General features: G+C 39.6%; 1 protein-coding gene across 1 annotated transcript in view; it reads left to right on the top strand.

The window, feature by feature from the left end:
- ETV5 (ETS variant transcription factor 5) overlaps positions 1–26,867 on the top strand; it is a 57,918-nt gene extending 31,051 nt beyond the window's left edge. The window contains exons 8-13 of the mRNA XM_090275141.1: positions 8,976–9,235; positions 11,273–11,332; positions 16,089–16,157; positions 16,304–16,473; positions 20,704–20,805; positions 24,344–26,867. Of these exons, the coding sequence (XP_090131267.1) occupies positions 8,976–9,235; positions 11,273–11,332; positions 16,089–16,157; positions 16,304–16,473; positions 20,704–20,805; positions 24,344–24,565 (883 nt within the window). The 3' untranslated portion in view covers positions 24,566–26,867. The remainder of the gene's footprint in view (positions 1–8,975; positions 9,236–11,272; positions 11,333–16,088; positions 16,158–16,303; positions 16,474–20,703; positions 20,806–24,343) is intronic.
- Positions 26,868–27,378: the final 511 nt, after the last annotated feature.

Raw genomic sequence — 27,378 nt, 5'->3', positions numbered from 1 at the left:
TAAAAGTAATAGTAATTGTAGTCATGTATGATAATAAGCTTAATAATCACTCTTTTAATAACCTTTATGCCTGCCTGAAAGTGAGGCAGATTACTGTAGATTGTTCTTTGCTAATTTTTTGTTTAAATTAGAAGGGATATTACTTGAAAAACTAACCTCCTTAACAAAAATATATGATACTTTGTGGGACAGAAAGAAATATAATCTCTTTTGAGCCTTTTAACAGCTCTGTAAACAAGACAGAGGAAAAAAACCATATTTTACAGTTAAGAAAATCAGGCCTACAGCAGCTAAAGGACTTCCTAAATGTCACGTAGCCAAAAGCAGGGTCCTGTATTTTGAAACCAAGACATTAACTTATGCCATCCATATGTTTTGGTTATGATTGGGGGGTGGGGGGTTGCTAACATTCACTGTTGTCTACTAAAACCTGAGTGACCTTGAGAAATCGTTCTAACCTTGAACTTGCTCCATCTCTTTACCTCTTCAACTACCACAATGTTAGCCATCTCTTAAACTATAAAATCCTACTAAATTCCTTCATCACTTACGAAACCCATGTCGTAACACGTCTGTTTCATTTTGTTCACTGTGTGCCTTATCTCTTCAGTTGAGTGGAGTAGACCCTTTGAGGTTTAAAAATCATGATTTAGACCCCCTTTGTTAGACCACGTTTAGCCTAGTATCTTACTTGTCCTCATTATGTTTACTGATAAAGTGAGAATTTGCTAAGATTATACTTTAAATAACTAAAATATAATCTAGTCAAAAGTACATTCTTAATGTTTTATACAATCTTAGTATATAATTCTTCACAACTAAAAATTTATTTTTAGAAGATAAATCCTTGTTTGCGATCATGATTTATATTCATGATTTCCTCCCCTCGAGGAAAAAACATGTAATTTGGCATGTTCAGACATGTTCCATTTATCCTTAAAGACCACAGCTACTTCTTGAAGAGGACAGGTGCTCTTCGTTCAACCATCTAAATTTCACAGGTTTTATCATTGTGCTGTTGACCATGTTTATGTGAGCTATAGGTGGTGGGACTTAGAAAATATTCTTCCGTTATGCCCATAGTACTGGCCAGATATGTTTTTGCCTTTTACTGTACTGTTTCTCATTACATCTTGAGTCTCCACAAGTCAACTGAAGAGGCTCTACTAAGAAGTTTATCATCTAAGTATTTTAGAATATACCGCACTCTCACTCACTTGGTATTAAGAAGCAAAAACTCAAGAAAAGACAAAATTTCTAAAAATGTTGCTGCTGGTGGAAAAATCCTCTGCTTCTTGGTGTGCACCCTGAGGGCAATAGTATGGTAGTAGGCTCTCCTGCTGAAATTGATAGTCAGAATACCGTGCCCCAGAGTCATCTAGAAAGGATCCGGCATCTTCTGAAGGAGTGAATGGCCTAACCTGCTTAATTTCTCTCCCTCATTGGTTAGGATCAAAACTTTAAAGCTTCAAAGAGTGAGCTTAAGTTTTCTGAAATTGTGATTTAGTCAATCAGCCATTCTCTAAAGATACTAGGTAAAGAGAACTAATATATTCAAATTTTTCTCTTGTTTCCACTTCCTCTCATAAAGTCCACCTCTAATAAATTGCTGTGCGTTTTTGTCCTTCCGATTTTGTAGCTTTTAGAGAGGGAACTTGACTGTGAGTCACATTTGTACCCTGGTCTGGAATGAAGGGAATGTGTCCGATGCCCCCTTTCCCCATGCACTCTTGTAATAGCGTGTTAGGTATGGCAGCACGACTCACTTCGGGATCCAAAACTGAGTTTCACAGATGCTTAATGGAACCTTCTTTGACAGACTCAATAATGTATTTCTCATGGTTTTTAGTTCTGAATCTTAAGAGAGCCTTCTTTCAGCATTTCACCATGTTTACTGTAGGGTTTTTGTTGTTGTTGTTACCTTTTATTCAAGATAAAAGAAATTTCCTTCTCTCCCTAGTTTACTGAGAGTTTTTAATAGAATGGATATTGAATTTTACCAAACACCCTTTCTTCCTCTGTTAAAATTATCAAAGGGATTTCCTCCTTTAATTTCTTACTATGGAGAGTTACTTTGATTTATATGGAACCAACTTTGTATTCTTGTGATAAGCCTAACTTACCCATTATGTATTATCTTTTGTATATTGCTGGACTTAGTTTCCCCATATATATTTAGAACTTCTGCATCTCTTAATTGAGAATAAATGTACATACTTTTTCTTGTATTATCTTTGTTGAGTTTTAGCATTGAGATAATACTCATCAAATGAGTAGAGGGTATGCTTCTTTTTATATATTTCATATATTTTGGAATAGTTCATGTGAAATTGGCATTCTTTATTTCATGAATTTTTGGAAGAATTTATCAGTAAAACCATTTGGGCCTAATATTATCTTTGTGGGAAGATGTTTAATTACTTATTCAATGTCTTCACCTTTTATAGTCTTGCTCTGGGATTTCTGTTTAGTTGAATGAACTTAATAAATTATTTTTTCTAGAAATTTTTCCATTTTGTGTGAGTTTTTAACTGGCATAAAGTTGTTTATATATATATTTTTTTTGTTTTTTGTTTTAAAAACAGCTCTCTATAGCATCTGTAGTTATCCCCTTTTTCATGTTTGATATTTATCTAGACCTTGTTTTTTCTTCCTTGTCTTGGCGGACAATATCCTTCATCTTTACAAAATCAGCTTTGGCTTTACTCATTCTATTAAATGTTTTCTATTTCATTCATTTCTGCTTTTACTAATATGTCTTTTTTTATTTTCTTTTAGTTTATTTTGTTTTTCTCTTTCTAACTTCTTTGGTTGAATGATTAGCTCATTAATTTAGAGCTTTTTTTTTTTCTTTATAATATGCGTAAAAACATAAAACCAAATAAAACTTCTCCTAAAACTGGGTGACCATACATTTAGATTTTCCCAGGTTGCTGTGGTTCATGCCTTGTCTGGATATAATTGCTAATAGCCTCCCCTTTTATTACCAAAAATATCCTGGTTGGGGCAATCAATTATTTCTCCCTGCCCAAATCCCACTTAAGTAAGCCATACCCCACAAGTTATGATTTGTGGTATTTTAAAAATTTAGTTCCAATTGTTTTCTATTATTTCTTTAGTCTTGAAGTTCTTTAAAAATATATTTCTTGCCCTGGCTGGTGTGGCTCAGTGGATCGAGCCTAAGGGTTCCGGTTCGGTCCCAGTCAGGGCACATGCCTGGGTTGCAGGCCAGGTACCTGGTTGGAGGCGTGCAAGAGGCAGCCAAGTGACGTTTCTCTCACATCAATGTTTATCACCCTTTCTTTCTCCCTCCCTTCCCTTCTCTCTGAAAATAAATAAAATCTTTAAAATATGTACTTTTTTTTTCTTAATATCCAAACATAAAAGAGTTTTCTAGTTGACTGGACTATATAATTTTTATTTAAAGGTGATCAAGAGAGTATTTAAAAAACAATTATAGAAATAACTGTAGAAATAGTTTAGGCCAGTGGCTCTGGAGTTGGACAAACAGACACAGACCTGGGATTGAATCCCAGCTCTGCTACTTCCTATCTGCATGACCTCAGGCAGACAGTTAACTTCTCTAAATGTTGGCTGAAAATGGAGAATAGTAGACATAGCATAGTATCATTGGGTGGATTAAATGAAATCATATTGGCACAGACAAGGTACTTATTAAAATGTTAACTTCTATGACAATTTTACTTTTTAAAAATCACTTTTATATTTCATAAAGGACACTGTACTTAAGAAATCTTCCTAAAATGATATGGATCCCACAATTTTAGAAATTCCAAGTTTTGAAAATGTAAAAAATTCTCTTTATCCTTAATCATTTTTCTTTTTCATTAGACTTATTTAAAAGTTGTACGTATAAAACTAATACTCCCACTGTTTTATATTGGGGATATCTATTTACATCACTTTCCTTCTTCCATATTTGATCTTGAGAAATCAGACAAGCTTCTAGGCCTTTAAAGTTTTATCACCAAGTATTTTATTGCCGTTTAGATAGACCAATTTGAGTCTAAGCAGAGCTGACAGGCCTCACAAAGCTGTTTCAGAGCTCTTCGGTGTGGGACAGTGATTGGGTTTTGTTTTACAATAGTGTCTGGCTCTTCATACATGGCAGGAAAAATAAACATTAATGTGAAGTTGGGGAGTACATTGCCACCCAGAATATAAATCAGCATTCTCAAGCCCTGACCAGGTAGCTCAGCTGACTGAAGCATCCTCCCGTACACCAAAAGGCTGTGGGTTCAATTCCCACTCAGGACACATACCTAGGTTGCAGATTCAATCCTCTGTGAGGGCGCATACCAACTGATCTTTCTTCCTCATATCAATGTACATCTTCCTATCTCTCTCTCTCCTTCCCAGTCCCATCCTCTTCCTCTTTCTCTTTCTCTAAAGTCAAACATATCCTCAGGTGAGGATTAAAAAAACATATATACAAATAATAATAAATAAATCTTCATTCTCTTTCTGAGAAAGGAAACTAGATATTGGGTAGGCAACTAGTGGACTCGTGTTTTGTGTGTGTGATAGTATTCTCTCCCAATTTCTTAAGACCTTTCCTTTACATAACTTCTGAATTTGGCTTGTTGTGGGATGAGGTAGGGGGTAGTACAGTTGATGGTGATGTTTGAAGGTAATGAATATCAAGAACTTAGCAAACTGCTGGGCCCTGTTTCATGCATTATCTTATATAATCTACAACAAACTTTTAGGCAGGTATCTTGGTTGTCCTTATTTTGGTGATAAGGAAACTGAGGCTCAGAGCAGTTACATACCTCAGCCAAGGTCACACAGCTAGTAAGTGGTAAAGATTAGATTTCAGCCTACGATGATCTGACTTTATAGCGGAGCCTCTTACCCAGCTGTGCTGCGTCTCTATTTTCTATCTTCTTTTAGCCTTAACGGAAATATTAAGTGTTGGTGTCTTAGCTGATCTTATGTATCACCTCTCAGCTGGCCTCTGAACGTCACTGCTTCACCTGGCACCCACAGCCACTGTGTAGCCATCATGGAATCCACCCTTTTCTCCTTTTTTCCTCTAAGCATTGTGTTTACTCTGTGTGTTGGCAGCAGAAACAAAAAAGGAAATGCAGAAAAAGCATCTTACGGTTTTCATAACATAAACCAAATGTTGGTAGCGTGGGTGAGCTCTTGGGAGGAAAGGCGCTATATAAATCTGACAAATAAGTAAATAACTAGCTCTTTAAATAAACAGGCACTGAAAAAGCCTTAATCTGTAACCTATTGAATTTAGACTTCCTCCGTAGTCAGAAGTCTCCTTTTGCTCCTCAGCTGTGAGTTCTCTATGGCCTGAGTTCTGTTGGGAAATGAGTGTGAGGGTGGGTGTTGGAGGCGGTGGGGGGATGGGGAAGAGGTTTGTTAGGAACCAGGCTGCTCTTCCATTGGAAGTAATTGCCTGCCTCAGTAAACAAGAGGCATCTTTGTCATAACTGTATTATGTATACAACACATTCTTAGACACTTCAAAGGGATTGCAGCAGGGAAAGGGAGTTCAAATGAAGGTCAGTGAGTAAAGTTCATAGAATGTATTTTGGGAGAAGAACTGAATTACTTTACTAATCTCTGCAAATAAAAGCCATTATCTGCAGCAAGCTCTGAGAGAATCTTTCTTCCAAATATGTTGGTTTTGTTACCTACCCTTAAGATCCCCTTTGCCACGTCCACTCCCTCAAAACAGACCAAGACAGAACAATCCCAGTTACAGAAACCGTCTGCAGATCCCAGGCTCCTAAGTTTCATGAATCCTCCGAGTTATGCTGGGAGGAGGGGACCGGGGTGCTGACGGATGCCCATATGGAAGTGCCTTTTCCTGGAGGGGCTGTACCAGGACAGCTCTAAAGTTTCATTCTGGAAGGTGAGAAGATGAGCACTGAGCGGAAGTGAAGTGACTGGGCCTGCCAGCTGCCAGAGCTCCGGTTACAGAGCTGAGTGGGTCCTGCCTTCTCAGAGCCATCAAAGGAAATGATTTGTGGAGGTCACCTTTGAAGGGGCTAACTAAGATGGTGGCAGAGGGGGGAAAGCTAGAAAGCAGTGCCCTTATTACTGTTCTTCCTGCTAGTGTAATGTTTGGGTACTTTATAAAAATAAGGCCTTAAGAATATCTCCATTTTTTTTTCCAGCCCACTTCAAAATTTTCTTTAAAAATTCAGGTTTGCTGCGTGCGGCTGGTGCCTGTATTCTAAATGTCAAGTCTAACCTCAAGTTTCAGATTTATACTTCTTCAAAGACTATACAAGGGTTTCCTGAAATAACAGGCAACCTAGAAAATCTCATTCCTTTGAAGTTCCACTGTAATGCATTCAGTACCTCAATGAAAGGCTCTCAACCCACTCAGCCTTACATAGTTTACAACACTTCTTTAATCTGTTGGCCAGGTAAATTCAGATGCTTTTAGTATCTAGGTTAAAAAGATAAGTATATGTAAAATTGTTTGGTGATCTTTACGTTATAAAACCATCTTGGGGTTCTACTTTTGATAGGGTAGTCAAGACTCAGAGTGAGAGCCTTGCTATATACCCTGATCTAAACAGTGCTTTATCTGCACCCAATCTCTTCAGTTTAAGATTTTAGATCTTGACATCCTAGAAATCTGTTGGCCACCTGTTGCCCCAGATTGATTCAAATCAAATTCAAGGATTCAAGCTAAAAGTAGAGAGTACGACCTTACTTATTACAGGATTATATTGTCGATTTTTAGAATTTACTGAAATTAGTTGTTCTAAAATCCTCTATTTTTTCCCTGAACCTTGGCTCGTATTTTCTACCTCAGAGCATATCTTTACAAATGCTTTTCTTTATACACACAGATTAGTGCCTTATGCATATCTCATGAATTGAAGCCTCACACTGAGGGTTACCACCTCTAACTCACGCACCCACCGTCCTGATGTCTGCCCCTGTCAGTCAGTGATTACAGCTGTGTCAGAAGCCACGCTTTTGTAGACATGATTTTATTTCATCATTCCAGTAGCATTTGTATGGATAATACATCCCATGTTACCAATGAGGAGACTGAAACCAAGAAAATTTGTCCTCCATCACCTCCCTAGTAAGTGGCTTCACTCAGGACCTCAGGTTTTCCTCTACTACCCTGCCTTCCTGACAGGGCAGGGGCAGCAGGCACTCATTTAGATGTCTCTGACAGCAACAGGATGTTAATGGTACTCATTAAGTAACAGTAACAAAAGGCTTTTATTGTTCTGTCTTATAAAATAATGCATATTTATTAAACTGTTGAGGAGCAAAAAACAAATAAAATCATAATCACCCAAAGAAGCAAATGTGAACATTTAGGTGCAAATCTTTCCAAGATTTTATATAACACCATAAATATTTTCTTTTATTTTTGCAAAAATTGATGTTTTTTGTACTCTTTCACAGCCTGCCTTAATATATCAAAAATACCTTTGCAAGTCCTTACCTATTTGTATATTGCATCATATTTGATTATTCTTTTCAACTAAATGGCTGTATTACCACATTCTTAGACAGTTCCCTTGTTAGACATTTGTATTAGTGACTATCTTTGTAGTTTTATCTAGTCATATCTATGATTTCAGTGTCTTTTGTATCCTAGACAGAGATTTATGACCTGCCTGCTTATCCTCTCTCCTTATGATTACTAATGAAGTTAAACTTTTTGTTTGTTTATGATTGTCAGTGTTCCTTCTTTAGTGATTTTTCTCAAAAAAAAATCCATTTGGGATGTTCATCTTTTATTGATTTTTTAAAGCCCTTTCTGACAACAACAGTAACATTGCCATATTTATTAGAGAATTTTTTCCCAATTAGTTTAATATGGGGGGTTGTTTCTGGTATTTTTCTGTTACAGATTTCCCCCCCAGTTTGTTGTTTCTGTGCTGGTTTTGTTTCTGTAGTTTTTTAATTTATAGAAATTTATAAAATGAGGTATGTCTATATTTATCTTGATTATTTTTGCTATTGGTATGATGTAGGAAAAGGTTTTTTTTCCTACAAGATTATGTTTTCATATATCATGGTTTACTATCATGGTTTCATATTAAATCTATATTCCATATGGAATTTATTTAAACATATGATATAAAACAGAAGTTCAACCTTTTCCCCACTGATTTGCAATGCCTGACAGTTTTTGACTTTTCATTTAATTCTTTTGACATGCCTAACTTTCATTTCTTGTATTCCTGTTTTATAATTAAAATAATTTGTGACTTTATAATATTTGTCAATATCAAATAGACATTATTTCTTTTCAAAAATAATTTAATCTTTTAAATAAAGTTTAGAATCATTTGTCAAGTTGGTCGGGAATGTATTGCCTTTATAGAATAATTTTCATTGAATCAACTGCTTCAAAGTTCTAAATATTTTTTAAAAATTAAATCTTTTTTTCCTCAGAAAACAGGTTTAAGTTTTTATTCCTTAATGGCATACACATTACCTGATCACTCCTAGGGATTTTTAAATATTTTTGATGTGAGTTTTTTTTTTTTTTTTTTTAACTACATTTTCTAACTGGTTAATTTGTACTCTTTGTTCTTTAAAAATTAATTTTATCTGCAGGTGAGAGAATGAATGAAATAGTGAACAAACATGTATGTCTGTGTTAGGGCCATTTGCAAGTAACTGCTTTTATATATTCAGATATATAATCTGACCCAATATACATATAGACTGTATGAAATAAACATGCATGGAAAATTAGAAGCTACCATGTCTTTGCTCTGATTGTTTTTTGCCTGTCCCTGACTCAAGAGGTTTGAAATGTCTGATATAATTTTAGAAAGAGTGTAAAATATTTAGAAATAAGTTGTTGTTTTTTTAAAAAAGAAATAAGTATTAATAAGTACTTTGCAAATAATTTCATTAATCTGAGCATCTAATCCTTAATGCTAAATTATAGTAGGTATTAGTGATGTTCTTAATTAAACAACATAACTATTTTCTTCTTGCAGATTTCAGAGACAAATGTCTGAACCCTGCCACCCCTTCCCTCCTCAGTCGGGAGTTCCTGGAGATAATCGCCCCACTTACCACCGGCAAATGTCAGAACCTATTGTCCCTGCAGCTCCCCCACCCCCTCAGGGATTCAAACAAGAATACCATGACCCGCTCTATGAACATGGGGTCCCAGGCATGCCAGGCCCCCCAGCACATGGGTTCCAGTCACCAATGGGAATCAAGCAGGAGCCCCGGGATTACTGCGTTGATTCAGGTTAGTATGAAGTCATGCCATTTCTGTCTTAATTTTCTCATTCATCTTTCTGGGCATTATTGAATGTCTTCTATGTACAGGGCTTTGGGGAATAGTTTTATAAAATCTGCCCTCAGAGAACTTAGGAGTTAATAAAGCAGACATGTTTATGCATAACCGAATACAAAACAAAACACGAAAGCCATGCAAATGGTAGGAAGCACAGGAGGCATTTAAAAGTGGTCAGTACACCTCTGAGGCCAAGCCTGAAGATTGCTGGAGGTTCAGTCTCGATGATGCTCTTTTTTAAGACCTATTATCTTAGGGTCGCAGGACACAGGAAATATTATTTTTGCATTTTAGTCCTGTCCCTAGTTCCATGGCTTTCTTTTTGAATACAACAGACTCAAACTTTCAACATAAGAATTAGGAAGCAAGCCCACATATAGGATGGGATTTTTTCTATTCTTGAAATGAATGATGCTCCAAGAAAGCACCTGATATGTCATAGCTCTATGGGGTGCTGGGTACACCATGGAAAAGGTGTCCTATTGTTTGCTTCATGGGATTCACTGCTCTATTGCATTGCTTTCACCTGGGAAAGTTCCTGTGTCCTTCAGCAGCTGCTGGTGTACAGGGAGAGGTACAGCACATTTGAGTGCCTGTTATTTGGTCATGGGTTACTACCGTCTAGAACCTTAAGCATGTCAAGAGTTTAAGCTGTACTTGGGGCCCTCCTGTCTCCCTTCCCCACACACACACTCATTCACTGATTACATATCTTATAGGCCTGGCTTATTAAATGAGATTGTTGGGGGAAAGGAGAGTTGGATTGCAGCTTGCACATTTAGAAACTATTTCCACTGATCTTTTTTTCCTCTTTCAGAAATGACTGAATTTTTTCACTTTTTTTGCAGTTGGTGCTAAAGGAATTTAAGGGTGGTGGGTAGGTTTTCAGCCTTCTCTGGGCGTGGTTTTCTTGAAGACCCTGGGGAGGGCAGTGTGTACTGGAATGGCTTTTGCAAATGTAATAGAATGTAGAATTTACTCTTGGCTTTTTGTGAGATAATACATAGGTTGCTAAATTCAGACAGAAATTGGTTATGGGAAAGGCTGGGGAGGTAAGCAGAAAGGAGGCATTTGTTGCTTTATGATAGAAAAATCACCAAGTGTAGGAATTGATAGCTTGTAAAATTTCTGCTGGCATCTCTCCTGAAGGCTTTGATGTGTTATTCTCAGGAGTAGGCATGACCAGCAACATTATTCCTTTGGGATTGAGATTTAGTCTGTCCTGGTGGGTTTTCTACTCTACCCTACTCCCTTACATCAACACACTCAGCAGATGTTACCATATCTGTAATTCTTTGATCTGAGTGGTGTTCCTGGCATGTAGGCTTGTCCTACATGGGCACAACTCAGCTCACTGTCTTTTATCTCAGTGGACACCTTGATGGCGTGACGCCAGAAGAAGAGATCACTTATACATAGGTTTCATTTTAACAGTTCCAGCATGGTGAAAATGTACATGCCAAGCCCACTCCTGCCAGTACTTGTCCTAGCTTCATTGCTTCAGATCCTCTAATCTCTTTGGCCTAAAAATACCTCACTTCTTGCAGCAGAATTAGATGTGACCATCAGCCGTAAAGAAGAGCAAATTCGGAAGATCTAAAGTGACCCTCCTCCCCCTCCAAACCCCAAAGCCATGGAGTCATTAAAGGCAGTAGGCCAAGCTTGGCCTTTTAAGAGGCAATTTCTCCTACCATTAACTCTCTCATCAGGTTTGGTGTTAAACTAATTTCTAAAATGAGCAAGTTGTGAGAACGAGGCATCATTTTTTTCTCTCAGTTCTCTTGATTAGGAGTCACGAGACCTACTTTCAGATAGTGGGTTCTGTAGTGTTTTCCATGTTGCTTAGTAGAGTGGTACCTCTTTCCCAGGACAAGGCCAGAAAGCCCTGAAAGGTTTAGGGGCTTGACTACAGAGCCACAGATCAACTGCTGTGCTGATTCCACCTGCAGAAATTTGACCAGAGTGTGTATGCCTGTGTTTCTCTTCCAGAAGTGCCTAACTGCCAGTCGTCCTATATGAGAGGGGGGTATTTCTCCAGCAGCCATGAAGGTAAGTAGCTTTAAAAAAAAAAAATTCAGGGAAGCTGAAAATTGCTCAGTTTCCAGGCTAAGATTTGAGATCATAGGGTAAACCTTCCTTCGCTCATGAATATGAGAGCTGATTGAGCATAATCTTCAGTTACACAGGGCTTGAGGCACGCTCCTGAGCACTGTGAGGGCCACCATCATTTTCAGTGGCAATGACCCTGACTTTGAAGAGTTCAGGGAATAATATGAAGAAAGAAGGAAAAAAAAGCACCCTGGTTTCCACATTTCCATACAAGGAGGTTGTATAGCTGTATGTAACTCTATCGGCCTAAGCTGGAACTTAGGAATTTTGTCATGACTTGAGATAGTAGGTTCAGGACTTCTCTTCTGACCATTGGCAGGCAGGGATGCTAACCACTATATTAATGAGGAGCTGTTTCTTCTGAACGTTGAAACAGGGAGGGTTTTTTTCTAGAACTTCCCCAGAAGTTGGTCTTATTTTCTGTCCTGTTCATCTCTCCATAAATATCTAAAGCAGTGATTCTCCAAACCCATGGCATCAGCTTCACCTGGAATTTGTTAGAAATGTATATTCTCAGGACCCACCCTAGACCTACTGAATAAGAAACACCCAGCCTGGGGATCTGATGCACACTCAAGTCTCAGCCCTGCTGTAGAGGGTCTTAGCTTTGGCTCTACATTAGAATAGTCTGGGGAGCTTTTAAAACATGTCATGTCCAGGCTTCACCCAGAGCAATTAAATCAGAAATTTGGGACCCAGAGGTTGGTAGTTTCTAAAGCTCAGGCAAGTCTAGTGTGCATCTCAAAATGACAACCACTCTTCTCTAGTTTTTAGAGGATGGTTGAAAGAACTGATAAAACCAGCACTATGAAGCATTGTTTGATTTTTGTTACTGGTTCACAAAAGTAGTTTCAGTCAGTAGCTTCTCACTGACTTGGGTAGAGTGGAGACCAAATGCACTGAGCACTGGGGATATTCTGGGTGTCCAGGCCTGGGAAGGAAGGGCTATCTCCTGGACCTCTTTCTGTGGTGGGCACAGCTGTGTGGGGCTCTCTTCCAGGTTCCCGGATGTTTCTACAGAGGCAATTGATGTCTGCAGCAGGCAAACTAAGGGAGTGGTGGATAAGAGGGAGGAAAACATTTTGCTTAATTACAACATTTAGAAAGGAGCATGCTCTTAAAGGAAATATTTTTAGTAAGGCATTGGGCTGCTTACTACACACAGTGTTTGGCGAGTTTGTATGTTCTTTGCCATCCTCTTTCCCATTCCTTTCCCTGCCCCCACACACAGCGAATTTCATTTCAAAGAGACTTGCATTCTTGCTTGCTCTAAATTACTCTGACATGGTTTTCCTCTCTGTATATAGGCTGACCACAGATGCCAGTGAAACAAGTGTTTCTGATTGGTATCTGTGATTACTAAGATAGCCATCCTGACGTTCACCTGGACTCTGCATACTGTTACTGTTTCGGCTCTCATTTCTACTTTCTCCTCTTAACAGGTCCTTCCTTCCTGCCACCTTTATTTGAGTGATTAGATAGCTGTGGCCACAACTGATGTAACTGCTGGCGCAAATTCAACTGACTTTAATTTCACTTAAACCAACAGCATCTTCCAGATGTTTAAGAGAACCACATGTGGCGATAACTAGAAACCACAAAATACATCAAAACGATACTCATGGGCAGGCCTTCATCTGATTAGTTTGAAAACCAAACCTAGAACATAATCTAGATTTATATTTTTCCCTATAGCCTATGACTGTATTATCTTTACCTTAGAGGAAGAAAAACTCTAAAAATAACACAGCACATTTAACAGATGTGTGAGCTTTGAAGTAGTATACTTAAAGTGACTATAATAAGGGCATTTCAGCATTACTGGAGTTGTCAAAATCCATATGGAAAGTCAGGAAATTTAATTTTCTGGCAGTCAAGGCAAAAAGCATGAAGCATGATGGAGTAAGTCATTCTTGTTGATACAAAATATAACAGTTTGTCATAAAACTCAGTTTTCTAGTATCAAATGGGAAAATAAATTTATCATAGGAGTCACTGAATCCATGACTTAAAAGTTAGAGTAGTACAGTAGTCCCTCTATATCACAGCCTCACTGTGTCGCGGGATTTTTTTAAAATATTTAATTATTTATCGCAGATTTTTGGCTATATCATGGGATTTTGTGGTACTGTATACGTACGTTGTTAAAGTTACGTAGGTTTAAGAGTGTAGAATATGTTTAAGAACATAAGCAGTGTTTATAAAAGAGTGGAAAAGGTTAATAAGGGAATGGGAATGGTTTATAAGTGTGTGGGAAGGGTTTTAAAGCCTTAAAATATATATAAATACTAAAATAAATGTAAGGTTCCTACTTCGCGGATTTTCACCTATTGCAGTGGGGTCTAGAACGTAATACCCGCAATAAGTGAGGGAATACTGTATTCTTAAATCTTTTTTTTTTTTTTTTTTCACTGTGTGGTTGCCTCTCACTCACACCCCCAACTGGGGACCTGACGTGCAACCTAGTCATGTGCCCTGACTGGGAATTGAACCAGCGACAGTTGGCTCGCAGGCCAACGCTCAATCCACTGAGCCACAGCAGCCAGGGCTTTGTATTCTTAAATCTTCTAATGGAGACTATACATTCTCTCATTTAAATATTTATTGAGCTCTTGTTATGTACTAGGTGCTATGAGGATACTAAGATACTCAGAACATGGTCCTTATCCTTAAGGAATTTAGAATCCATGAGAGAATATAATATAAAGCTCTCACATTATCCAATTAATTTCCTAATAGTACTTATCCCAATGTGCAATTAACTATCTTAACTTTTTTTAACTATTGTTTATTGCACACATCACCAGGACCTATCCTTGGCACTCTGGTGTAAACATAAATAGGTCCATGGAGCAGAATATATATTAACTCATTAAATTTTTACAACCCTATAATGTAGGACTTATTATCTTCCCCAGTTTTCAGATGAGGAAACTGGAGCACAGAGAAATTAATTAACTTATTCAAGGTCACACAGCTAATCTAGGTCCGTCAGTCTGGTTCCATGGCCCACACTCTTTTCTTTTTCTTTTTTAATCCTTACCCAAGGATATGTTTATTGACTTACGAGAGAGAAGAAAGGAGGGAAGCGGGAAGAGAGAGAGAGACAGAAACATTGATATGAGAGAAACATCGATTGGTTGCCCCATCTGGGGATTGAACCTGCCCAACCCAGGCAGGGCCCATACTCTTTAATGTCTGATACTCCACCGTGTCTTATTTCTTTTTTTCCCCTACTTTATTGTTTGTCTTCACTAGTTGGGATGCAGGCTCCGTGAGAGCAAGCACCGAGTCTGTATTCTTCTCATTGTCTACCTCCTTCTATCACTGTTCCTTGCAAAAATATTTTTGAATTAAATAATAAAAAAGTGACAATAAAATATACATCCTTTCAGGTAGTTAACCAGAGAAATAGTGCTTGGAGTTGAGGAAACAAAAATGAAAAATACAAACCTCAAAACAATCTGTTTCCTTTAAGTTGGGCAATGTTCTCCCAGTTCCAGTCCTCTTAAAAATTGTGCTGGTCTTGCCAAGAACTTATCTGGGCTGACCATGAAGAACAGCAGATTGTTTCTTGGCACCTTTACCTGTGGATTTTTCAAGTTATAGCAAATCCCTCTTAAGATCTAATGATAGCCCTTCACTGCAGAGTGTCTTCTCCTGTCTGTCCCTTCTGCATACCCAACACACATACACGTGTACTACACACCAGATAAATGGACCAGAGAACTGAGCACAGGGAGCATCATTTACCAGAGAGGAGCTTCTGGTGCCTTCTCCTGAGAAGTGTGCTGGTAAGGGAGAGTGCACTAGAGTGCTTACACGTGAAGTGGGCTAGACCACAGAGAAGGATGTGGTCCCATCAAGCCTGTCTGTTATCTGGCTTTGATTTGAACCGTTGGTCTTGTCAGGGTGCCTGGTGACATGATGTTGTATATTCAGGGTTTGTGGATAGCGAATGTCAGGCCATCCTTCCTTCTTCCTGACCCCTTTCACGTTTTGCCCTAGCTTCCTTTCATTTCCACTTACATGTGTTTGTTGTTGGACCAGTCAGTTCCCCTTTCTTGATTTCTGTTTTGTTACGAATAAGTTTTATTGCTAGAAAGTCTCTTCAGATTCCTTCCACTGTGTCTGGTAGTAATAAATCCAGCCTGCTTTTAAAGTTATTCCTCATTGTAATCCTCCACAGGCTCAAGTGTTTACTCATTTTGGCAACCTTCTCTCCTCTCCAAGCTCTTTCATAATTGAATGCAGTATGTAGGCAGCCTAGTCAAGTTGTAAGGAAGGTTGAAAATGGCAAGACTATGTACAGATCAACCAAATCTATGCAGCTAGGCCACCTGAAATAGATGAGATGTCTTTTCAGATATAAAGGTCTTAGTAACAGCAACACTGATCCATACAGACATCATAAGCAAGATGTGAAGGAACTTACTGGTGACTCAGTGCTTCCCTGCAGTCTTAGCTCTAATAGCAGGAATTGATGCCGCTCTGACTGAGGCTTGGGTGATTAGATCAGAACTCAGCTGCCTAAGTCATTCTGAAGTCCCCAAAATTCATTCTGGCATAGATATTGCAGTGAGTAGGGGTTAGGACCCGAAATGGTAGAATCCCATTTTAGTTCATAAGTCCAGAGTTTTAGTAGAACATAGAATTTGTTAAGCAAGTTGTTCTTTCTTTTTAAATTGTCCTTCAGGTTTTTCATATGAAAAAGATCCCCGGTTATACTTTGATGACACTTGTGTTGTTCCCGAGAGACTGGAAGGTAAGTAGCCCCATCCAGTTTATTGCTGAGCTGGAGGGTTGGCGATACCAGATCACCTCCATCAGTCTTACATCAAATTGGCATTAACTCTGTTATACCTGAAACTTAAGACTAAAGTATTACATATGTCTCTTTGTCCCAAACAGGCAAAGTCAAACAAGAGCCCACCATGTATCGTGAGGGGCCCCCTTACCAGAGGCGAGGTTCCCTTCAGCTGTGGCAGTTCCTGGTTACCCTTCTTGATGACCCAGCCAATGCCCACTTCATTGCCTGGACAGGCCGAGGCATGGAATTCAAGCTGATAGAACCTGAGGAGGTGAGCACTGAATGTGATGATGATGATAATGATGATGATGATGATGATGATGATGATGATGATGATGTTTGTTCTACTTTTCTCCACGGAGGCTTTTTACTGTGTTAAATACAGTCTTGTCGTTCAGATTCTGGCCTGGTAAGTGGGCTTGGCAGTGCCTAACCCTTCCTATTAATAGGACAGTTTACGATTCATGGATGGGCAGAGTTCTCCACTATACAATAGAGTACATAAAAAAGTAACAGTTCTGCAAAGTCTGGGGAGTGAGGCCATAAAGACTTGTATCTGAATAGGATCTGGTTTCCCTCTTGGAAAGTCTTTTTTCCAAGTGTTGTTTCAGTGATAAATTTGTTTTCGTGTTAGCCGTCATATGTCATAGCCTATATATAAGGCTACAGAACATTTGTATGACACTTTGGTAATATATTATAGGATGCAACTACCCAGCGACATATTTCAAATGGCTCTAACCCAAAGAATTAAAATTATCAGAGATAGGTCAATATTATGAGCTTAGATTTTTTTTAAGTGTATTATGTGACACCACAGTAATTGAGAGATGACACAAACCTTCGTTATTTTTTTCATAGAAAAAGAAATATTATTAACGTTGTTACTGCCTGTTTACCCAGAACTATTGACAAAAAGGCCTATAGACAGAACCAGTACCATTTCTTTAATGGAGAAGACACGTCATAAAACACCTTTCCTGAATATCACATAACAAAGTAAATGAAATTAGGCTCTCAGTTTGACATACTCCAAAGGAATTGATTTTGAATTTCTATTTGATTTAGAATCTAGAGAGATTATAAATGAAAAAGAAATAGCCCTGAAAATCTGACATATGCTCCTTTTAGTAGCATGTACTTAGGTTTTATATATTAAACCAACAGAGCAAATGGTATCTTTGGATTATGTGTAATTGAAAATAGAAGACATTTGAGCAAGAACTGCAGTTTTAAATGTTATTCCATTAATTCCAAGGCTCACATTAGCACACTAAGGGGATAAGTCGGTATTAGGGTTAACAGCAGGAGGTAACAACCTGGCATTTGGTTTGGAAGAAGAAAATGGTCCGAAAGCTAAGAGGAGACTATGTGGATTGGAGGCAGTTATAATTGGAGATTTACATATGGTGTTCCTTATCTTGTATCATTCATGAAACTGGAAATATGTCAACATCCCATACTGTAAACAGTTCCTGTTAAGACTCAATCTACCTTCAAAGCCAGAGTTTGGTAGTGTTGTGTTTTTCTAAGCATTTCTTTATGGCTAAGTTGTGTAGCAGTGAAGCCATGTTATAGGCTTGCAGCCGTGCTGGAGAGCCATTGGTCCCACATTCTTTTCCTCATAACCAGCCTAGTTTATGTGACACTTGAGAAAACTGTGTCGCCTAGACTTACTGAGGCTTTTTGAAAGTAAATCTGTCATGTGGGCAGCCCTTATTGATTTATCCTGTTTCACAAACAGGAGCTTTTATTACTTTATTGCCGTTGCCTGAGGCCTAAGCACAGGCTGTACAGCTGCAGGTAAACCTGGTTATGACCCTTTGTAAAGTTGTTATTGAATCTTGTGCTCTCCTACCAGTGGTAAAGAAAACGATGAACAGATGGCAAAGGGCCCCTGCTTTCTTACTTAATAAAGAAACTAATATTAACCCAGAATGCTCATAAATGCCAAGTGTCCCAAGTCATGTGACAGGCCTGTGGTGGCCTTGAGCCTCCCTCGGCTGATTGGACAGCTTCCTTTTTTCAGGAAGTACTTCTTTTCACCCCACCTTGACATCCCCACGCACTCCATGAACTCTGAATGTTCATTCTCTTCATCCAGGATGGTTCTGTTCATCCTGTGCACTTTATCCTCAGGATATGCAGCATTTGTTGTTTTTCTTCCACTCTACTCCTTGCGGGGTCCTTGTCTTGTTCATGTCAGGAAGATACCAACTCCTTGAAAAAGCTGTAAGAAGTAGTCATTGCTTGAAGGGTGAAGTGAAGGAGGAAGCTGTTTGGGACGTAATTGTAGGCAGCTGTGTGGCTGAGTAGTGCACTCTGGGTAATTATCCATAATATCCATTACACTGTGCATGGAAATTGTGGTTTTAGAACTGCGTTTTGGCAGGCTCCCTAATCAAATGTCTTTTGATAGTCATCCAGCTTAGCACCCTCTCAATTATGACTGACTCGGCTTTAATCTGGAGCCATTTTAACTGTGAATCTGCATTAATGAATATTTTGGGGGTAGGGTTGTTTGTTGAACATGTGGCAGATAACTGATGCCATGGGGAGGTGTAAAAGGACGGGCTGCAGAGCCATTCCCTGTCCTGTGGCTGCTCTCTTGAAAAGGGAGGAAAAGATATGTGGATTTTTTTAACTCCTTCAGCCTCCATCCTCAAGAAGCCTGCTATCAAAGTAACGACTGGGAAAGATGAAAGGCAGAAAGAGCTGGTAACAAACCATTGCCTGCTCCCCTCACCCCAGAAATGAGGCAGCCCTAATTTCCAGCTGCTCCGCAGTTGTGCTGCATTATGCATTACTGTAGAAGGAGCAGCCCTAGTGAGAGCTACTGAATCACAGGGCCCTGGCCCAAGAGGATGAGTCAGTAACTATGGCCACCACAGATGCTTTGAAGCCTGCATATACAAAACCTCTCCACTAAGCTATTGCATAAGCAAGTGACAGCAAAGAGAGGTTGTGGCTGAAGTGGAAGAATATTCAAGAATTGTTTTTCACCACTAAATATAGTAAAATGGTGAGGCTGAGCTTCTTTTAAGGGCCCTTACATCACTGGTGGTTGACAGTAGTTTAAGTACAATTTCATAGTGTCATTTCTCTTGAACAGAGTAGAAGGACATAATTAGTTTTGCAGGTTTCCTTTTATACCACTGTTTCCACATGTAATTTTTGGTTAATTTTGCCCTTTTGATTATTTCAAAGATAGATAGAGTTGAATGAGTGCATTATGGAGAAAGGAGGAGACCCAGGGACACTGTGTGTGCCATAGCGGCATGAAGTAAACAAATGGAAAGTTAACTTTCACACGATTTCTTGCAAGGCAGAGCGAAATCATGGCTATTAAATTATTCTAATGTAATTAGGACAGATGCATTCCTCCTTACTTATCAGATCATTTCTGGTGTTTATTAAAGGTCATTTTAAAGTCCTGAATTCAGATGTTGTTTTTATTCTGCCCAAATAGTTTAAGCAAAATGCTGTTTTATGATCTACTCCTCCTGTTTCCCATTCCATATTTAACACTTGGTTTTTTAAATATCAAAGGAAGATAGTTATTTTTGTTTTCTTGTTTTTTGTTTTTGAGTTTCCAAAACTGACTTAGCATGTTCAAAACATGACCCCTGGTTTACATACATTTGAAGACCTCTGAGAAGACTCACATTTCCAGGGGTGTTCTTTTCCTCCCTTGACACAGTCATCTCAGTCATCTTTATAAATAGGATTTGGGTTGTTGAGAATCTTGAGAACAGAAAGTGCTTAGCTTCCTGACAATTGGGAAAACTCTACTAGGAAGTTTTCTGGCTCTAAGGCTTCTTTGCCCAAAGCTCCACCTACTCCTCCCCATCACTGCACCTCAGGTGGACTGGGTGGGTATAATGCACTTCAGAACTGTTTGGGAAATCCTGTTAATTTTTCATTAAGTGGATAATGGTGCTGCATGTTTTAATGTCCATTCTGCAAGCCTGCTGGGAGCAGGGTATTGGATGGCAGCAGGCTGAAATGATCTGATTCCCCCTTATTCCATGAGCTGCAATAAGTAAACATCTCCCAGCCCCTCTCCAATCTTATTAGAATTGAACTTTCACTCTGCTGGCCCATTAGCAACTCACTAGTGTGTTTCTAATATTTCAAGAATGACCTTTCTAATTATTCCTTATTGACTGCTACAGAAACCATAGCACTTAATGGCAACATGTTAATGGTCTATGGGTATTGGTCAATAATTCATATGTGGAGAAACAGTAGAGAGCCTGCTTCCTCTGGGACATTAGCCAAGCCCTCTGTAATCTTACAGTACTAGTATTCTTCCACCTCTAGGTCTCACCTCTTAGCAGCTGTTAATGTTTAGTCTTGAGGGAATTAAATGCTTTTCCTTCCAGGTGAGGGAAATAAAGCATTGAACAGAGCTGTCAGGTTACAGAATTGGCTCTCCTGGGATTGGGAGAAAACCACTAGGCCCAAGAAATCAGTTTCCATTGTTTTTATGTCTCTTCAGGTTGCTCGGCGTTGGGGCATCCAGAAGAACCGGCCAGCCATGAACTATGACAAGCTCAGCCGCTCTCTACGCTATTACTATGAAAAGGGCATCATGCAGAAGGTGAACAGTTACGCGAGACACTTAGACCCCTCTGACCACTTTCAAAGATAACGTCAAGGGCTTCTGTAATAAGATTGTTTATAATGGTTCACTGGAGAAAATGTTAGCCTCCTAAGTGATTCTGTGGTAGGAAAAAGCCTTAGAAAAGCAAACTTAAGACAAGAGTCAAATGAAATGTTAAGAGTAACTATAAAGCTCTTGAGTGTACATGAAAACCAGAGGTTGTAGGTGGAACATACCATTGGAAAATTAGGCTCCTTTGCTTTGCTTAACTGCCTCTAATTATGAAAATGCCCAGACATTTAGGCTAACTGTTGTATCCGTAAAGGAGCATGCCCAATATCTGTCCTGCTCTGTCCTTTGCCACAACACTTTGCTACCCCCACCCCACTGCTCTCAGGAAGGGCTGTGTGGGACCCTCATGTGTGCTATGCAGACCTCCACTCTGACAAGAGTTTCATTGACATGTTTAGTTGTTATAACATCTAGACCTCCAAGTATGTTGGTTTAATATTCTCAAAAGTGTTAGAGAAGTAAGAAAATCTTATTTCTCTTTTAGAACCTATAGAAACTGGAACTCAAGTTAAAATCCTAAGGTTTGTAAAATGACAACAGAATCACCTGGTAGCAGGTTGTAGAATAAAGGATGAAGTGTATTTTGAGGAAAACAGTACAAAATCTTTATTGGAATAGATGTGAAAGTCCACAATCTTAAAATTCTATAGATAAGCAAAAGATGGGAATAACAAATCTTTGATTGATCTTTCTTAGCCACCTGATTTTACTCTGTACCCAGATTCTGGCATTTCCATATTTAGACAGTCTACATGGTGGTAGCTGCTAAGATGCATTTGGCAGAAGCATGTGATTATTGCTGCTGAGCACTTGTCTACACTAAAGCCAGGTTGACCTTTTTCATAGGTAGGTGGTAATGTGACCCCATATTCCAGTTAACACCTTAAAAAATAAACTTTTCGTGAATGGTCTTCCGGATAAAATCCAGACTTTTAAGTGCTTTATATGGACTCTAAGGCCATTTCCAATCTGGGCACCATTTAATTCCCATTTCCTCACTCATACTTGACTGCTTTGCATAGCTATCTTTCTCTTAATTAATGTAGTATTTATTTACCAAAGGCTACATATCACATTCATGTAAGTTATTGCATATTATAAAATGAAAAACACACCTATTACACTACCATCCTACTTAAGAACAAGAACATTTCTAGTGTCTTCATGACCTGGCCAGCTTCTCTTTGTTTTCTATTTCAGTAATCACCTTTTCACTCCCAAGAATCTGAGTTTTCAGGCTGAGTTACATGGTCCCCCTTTCTGCTCCTTTTAGCACCTGCACTCACCTCTGTAAATGCCCTTCTCTCTGTATTGTAAATTCCTCCATTACTTGTTGCATCTTCCGCAGGAGTATAAGTGCCTTTGGGCAGAACTGGGATTTAATGTCAGTGCTTGGCACAGAGTTAATAGATACACCATAGGATGGGAGGTCACCCTCTTCCCTATATCCCCCCTTTTTAAAGGTACAATTTAGTGGTTCTTAGTATATTCCCAGAGTTGTGTAGCTGTCACCACAATCAATTTTAGAACACTTTATCACCCCAAAAAGAAATCTCAAATCCATTAGTAGTCACTTCCCATTTTCCTTAAATCCTCACACATACACACACACACCTTTTTAGTGTTAATATTATCAGTTGACTCCTAAGTTCAGAGAAGAGAGTCATTATTCATTTACTTTTCTCAACTCTTAACTCCAATCTGAGGGAATATAACCAAGACACAATAACTTGAACTGACAGCAATGAGTTGTCTCTATGGCTAGTTCCTAGGTTTTCTAAGGAACTAGAAGAGAACTTTATTTCTGAGATTAAAACAAGCAGAGTACAGGAAGGGACTAGAATAAAGCTTGGGTGGGTTCAAATCCTAACATTCCCATTTATTAGTTGTGTGCTTTGAGGTAAATCACTTCACCTCCCAAAGCCACTATTTCCAATACAAATGGAGATGATAATCCCTGCTCTAATCTTACAATCTAATATATGTGAGAATGTTCCAGAAAAAAATAATGTGCTATTCATTATAAGAGATTAGTGTTTGTGTGTGTGTGTGTGTGTGTGTGTGTGTGTAACCTGTGAGTAAATGAGAATTAAATAAAAGGTGAATAGCAGCATGCCAGTGTGGAGAGGGACTTAGAAAAGCTATAGCCCCACACCCTTGGTTTTTGAAAGGATCAGTCATTGAGGTTTACAGACGTTAAAGACTTGTTAATGACCACTGTAAGACTGGAAGCCATCCACTTTTGGCTTCTGATCTGGTATTATTTCCACTATGTCCTCCTGCCTCACTCTTCCACCTATGAACTGACTCTTGAAGTGGGGAACAAGAGATTTAATGTAAAATTGTGGCTTAGAAAAACTAAGTGGTGATGGTTGATTGTATATGTCTGCCACTCTTAAGACTGGCGTGGTGAAAATGCTAATCATCCAGTGTCCTACACACAGCCCTGGTTTGTAGTGTTTGAGTTCTAAGGAACACTGGTGCAGACCCCCATCTTCTGGTGACTGGACATAGAGTGTCCCCACAAAATAAGCTTTAATACCTGCTAGCGTAATTATTTTATTACCTCCACAACCTGCTACTATAACAACGGACTTCCTAAACTCATGATTTGGAAGCAAAGCCATATTTCTACAATCTAAAAGATTTTAGAAAAACAACAGAATGACTGAAGTGCAGGATAAATTCTCAATGTTTTGAGTTTTGGGGTCTAAAATGTTTATTGGTAATTTGAGCCACTTTCCCTTGCCCCCTCTGCATTATCTGAGTGAAGCTGATGATCAGGTTTGGTTTCTGGAGGAATGTGTCCTCTTGTACTGATGCTCATCAGTACACCATGAGACCTTTTGGTGCTAATGATATTATAATGCATAAAACCCATATAAATTAGCTGTCAGTCCCTTTGTGTGACAGAACCATGGAATGAGTAATTTAAAACTACAGGTAAGCCAAGAAGCAATTCTCGTTAGCTTTAGAATAAACTTAAAATTTCCACTTAGGCTCTCTGATCAAATTCCTAGCCCTTCAAAATAACAAAGAATAACAAAGCTTACTGTGGAGACTGAACGTTGGAGGGGCCTGAAGTCACAGCCTGGCCTCGGCTTTGCACCTTTCAATCCTCATACCTTCTGCTTAACACCAAGCACCAGCCTAAGCATGCCCGTTCTTTCTGAGCTGTGACGAGAAGACAGTGAGGGGTTTCTTCTAAAAGAGCCTGTCTAGTATGAATTTGAAATTCAAATATCTCAACTGCTGAGCTGTGGTGCCAACACACTTGGTAGGTAACAGGTCCCCAAGATTTATCAAAATAAATCTGAATGGTTTGGATAATCAGTTACTGACAAACCTCCTTCAGTCCTTGGCTTCCTGAGAGCTTGGTGACGTACAGATATCTCATCATTCTTCCCTTGGTCCCCACCATGACCCACCAGCTGGACCTTAGTAGGTGTGTTTTCTCTCTCAGGTGGCCGGGGAGCGATATGTCTACAAATTTGTCTGTGACCCAGATGCCCTTTTCTCCATGGCCTTCCCTGACAACCAGCGTCCGTTCCTGAAAGCAGAGTCCGAGTGCCACCTCAGTGAGGAGGACACCCTGCCACTGACCCACTTTGAAGACAGCCCTGCTTACCTCCTGGACATGGATCGCTGCAGCAGCCTACCCTACGCTGAAGGCTTTGCTTACTAAGTTTCCGAGTGTCTGAGCAGCCAAACCCTAGAGCTAGCAGTTCCCATTCAGGCAAATGAGGGCAGTGGTTTTGTTTGTGTTTTTGGCTGTTTCTAAAGCTTGCCCTTTGAGTATTATCTGGAGAACTCAAGCTGTCTCTGGATTGGCACCCTTAAAGACTGATACCTTGGCTGGGGAGTGGGAACAGGGAGGGACAGAAAAACCACCAAAAGGCTGGTGCCTCAGCTCTGATCCTGACAAGGTTTCTGGGAAGAGATTGCAGTGGAGCCTCCTTCCCATGGACTGTTTAAGCAAAGCAATACCTTGTTCAGGTTAGTACCCACACACCGGGACAGAGTGCGCGACAATCTGCATTGGTCACGGACTGCTAAATGCCTTTACATAGAAGGGCTCTTGATTTGCACAATTTATTGAAAAAGAAATCACCAGCCCAAGGACAGTAGGTAGGCCCATTGGGGAGACTCAAACCATGAAGGGTTAAAAATATATCTTAAAATTTAAAGAGCTTGTCTAGCTCAATCTGAAATGTTTCCCCTTGGTCTAGAAAAAAGGGGGAGAGTCAGAACAGCTGTTACCCACTCCATGGTTCTCAAATAATAAACCATTGCTACTCTTGGGAACCTTCTGGCCATGTGTCACCAAGTAGAACAAGCCCCCTCTTTCTTCCCAGTCACATGGCTGTGTGTGGATGGCTTTAATTTTAGAAGGCTGATTAACACTTTTGACAGTATTTTGTTTTGCTTTGATTCGGGGGATTGTTTTGTTTTAGTGGTTGTTTTGGAAAAACAGTTTATAAACTGACTTTTGTAGTTTTGGTATTTAAAGTGAAAAAAAAACAAACCTTTTGGTAACTGTACTGCGTCCCTTAGATGGGGCAGTGCTGACTTATGAAGACGCTGCAGCTTAAAGGGGCTTTTTGGCGCTTCCCCTTAGCCACGTACAAGCCCACTTGATTGCCTGCTTTGTGCTTTCTGCACCAGACAGCCTGACAGAACATTTGCACCTGAGTTGTACATTTTTGAGGTGTGTGGGGCAGCCTGGACACACCACTTAGATCTTATGTGTATAGTTCCCCATGCTCTCTAATACGCCTTCCCTGGAAAGCAAATGTACATAATACATGTCATGTCCATTTGAAACCTGGTCACCTGGTGGGAGCCCTGGGGATTCTTCCCTGGTTATGACTGATGACAATGGCCATCTCATCCGTTCGTTTTGTTTTCCTTTTTCTTTAATTCTTGGACTTGAAATCCTGTGTAGGATTCCATAGGGTTTGAGACTTACGTGTGACACTGACAGGTAAAACAATGCTAGCATTTCAGTTTCCTGCCACCTTAAAAAACAGAAACAACAGAAAAAGCTTATCTAATTGCTGTATTTTACTGAAGAAGTTTTAAACAACCTGGCTAAAGCTATGTGAACGCTGAGCTCAAAGTAGAAGAGAAGTTCACTACAAAGTGGTAGTACCTTGCTGCCTGCGCTGCTGATAGCCTTCTGTGCTCCCTGCGACACTTAGCACATTAAGAATGACTGTGCTGCTGCTCTTCGCGTGTGACGGACATTGCTGGCTCGGCGAGGGTAAGACACGTGCTGGGAGTTGTTTTTCTGTTGATGAAGCGTTCCATGGTTTCCAAGGGTCCCCCTTCTGGCCAGCAGCACATTTGTGAAGAGGTTCACTAGGATAAGGGGTGTATTTTATAGCTATGGAAACAAGGTTTTCCTCCATTGGAAGCTAATTAGCCCACAAAGGTGTTGAGCCTAGAGCTTGGGCCTTAATTACATTGTACTCTAATCAAAGGACTCTTTTCAAACCATATTTATAGCTTTCTAACCTACAGATAGTCTGTTCATAGATGCATATTTTATCCCCAGCTGGCTAGAGATTTATTTGTTGTAAATGCTGTATAGGATTGGTTTTTCCTTTCTTTATTTACCCTGGTTTGGGTGTTTGAGTTTGTTTTTTCTTTTTAATGAATTTATGCTATCTTACCAAGAATGACAATAATCCTCGTAGCCTGAGCTCCCCTCCCTGCTATACCACTTGGCCTGTGCTGTCACGGGACGGAGGATGGAGGCATCACCGTGCATTCCCATCGGACTCATGCACCTCCTGGATGGTTTTGTTTCCGTGTGTGTTTGTTTTGTTTTGCTTCTTTTCCAGAGTGTGGAAAGTCTACAGTGCAGAAAGGCTTTCACCTGCCAGCTGATCTGAAAGACCTTACCCCGCGCAGGGCCGTATGCAACCTGCCAAGCTGCATTATATTCTGTACTGTGTACAATAAAGAAGTTTGCTTTCAGTTTACCAGGTGCCTGAAACCCGCCTCTTTCTTGCCCTCGCTAGTCTGATTTAAAAGCAAGCGGAAGCCATGTGGCTTTCTCTCTCTTTCTCTCACTGTCTCTCAACTGTTGAGCCTTATCAAGGACTGTGGGGTTGATAATAGTTTCGGTAACTTACCTAGAAATAGAGCACACAGCTGCTCTTTGGACTCACCTATTAAACTGGTTGAAAATTTGGTCGAAAGAGTGGAGGTAGAGAGTTCCTCTTCCCAGCCAGGGCTGAGCTGAGACCACCTACCTCCTCAAGCTCACCTACTCACCAACACTTACTGAGGGTTTTTTGAAGCATAGCTCATGTTTGGGTTCTGGGTCATGTGGAAAGATTCCGAACTAGGCCAGGACTTGGAGTTCCAGAATGATTCTAGCTCAGCCTCTTATATGGATACTTGGATAACCAGTAAGAACTTAGGTAAAAGTTTTACTAATAGTTGGTCCCTTGAGAGCAACAGCAGCAAAACCTAAGAAGATCTTGCCTG

Source organism: Furipterus horrens, unplaced genomic scaffold (assembly GCF_987537825.1).
Source record: "Furipterus horrens unplaced genomic scaffold, mFurHor1.1.pri manual_scaffold_1, whole genome shotgun sequence".
Lineage (NCBI taxonomy): Eukaryota > Metazoa > Chordata > Mammalia > Chiroptera > Furipteridae > Furipterus > Furipterus horrens.
The sequence above is the reverse complement of the archived record's forward strand: the minus strand, read 5'-3'. Positions and strand labels throughout refer to the sequence as shown.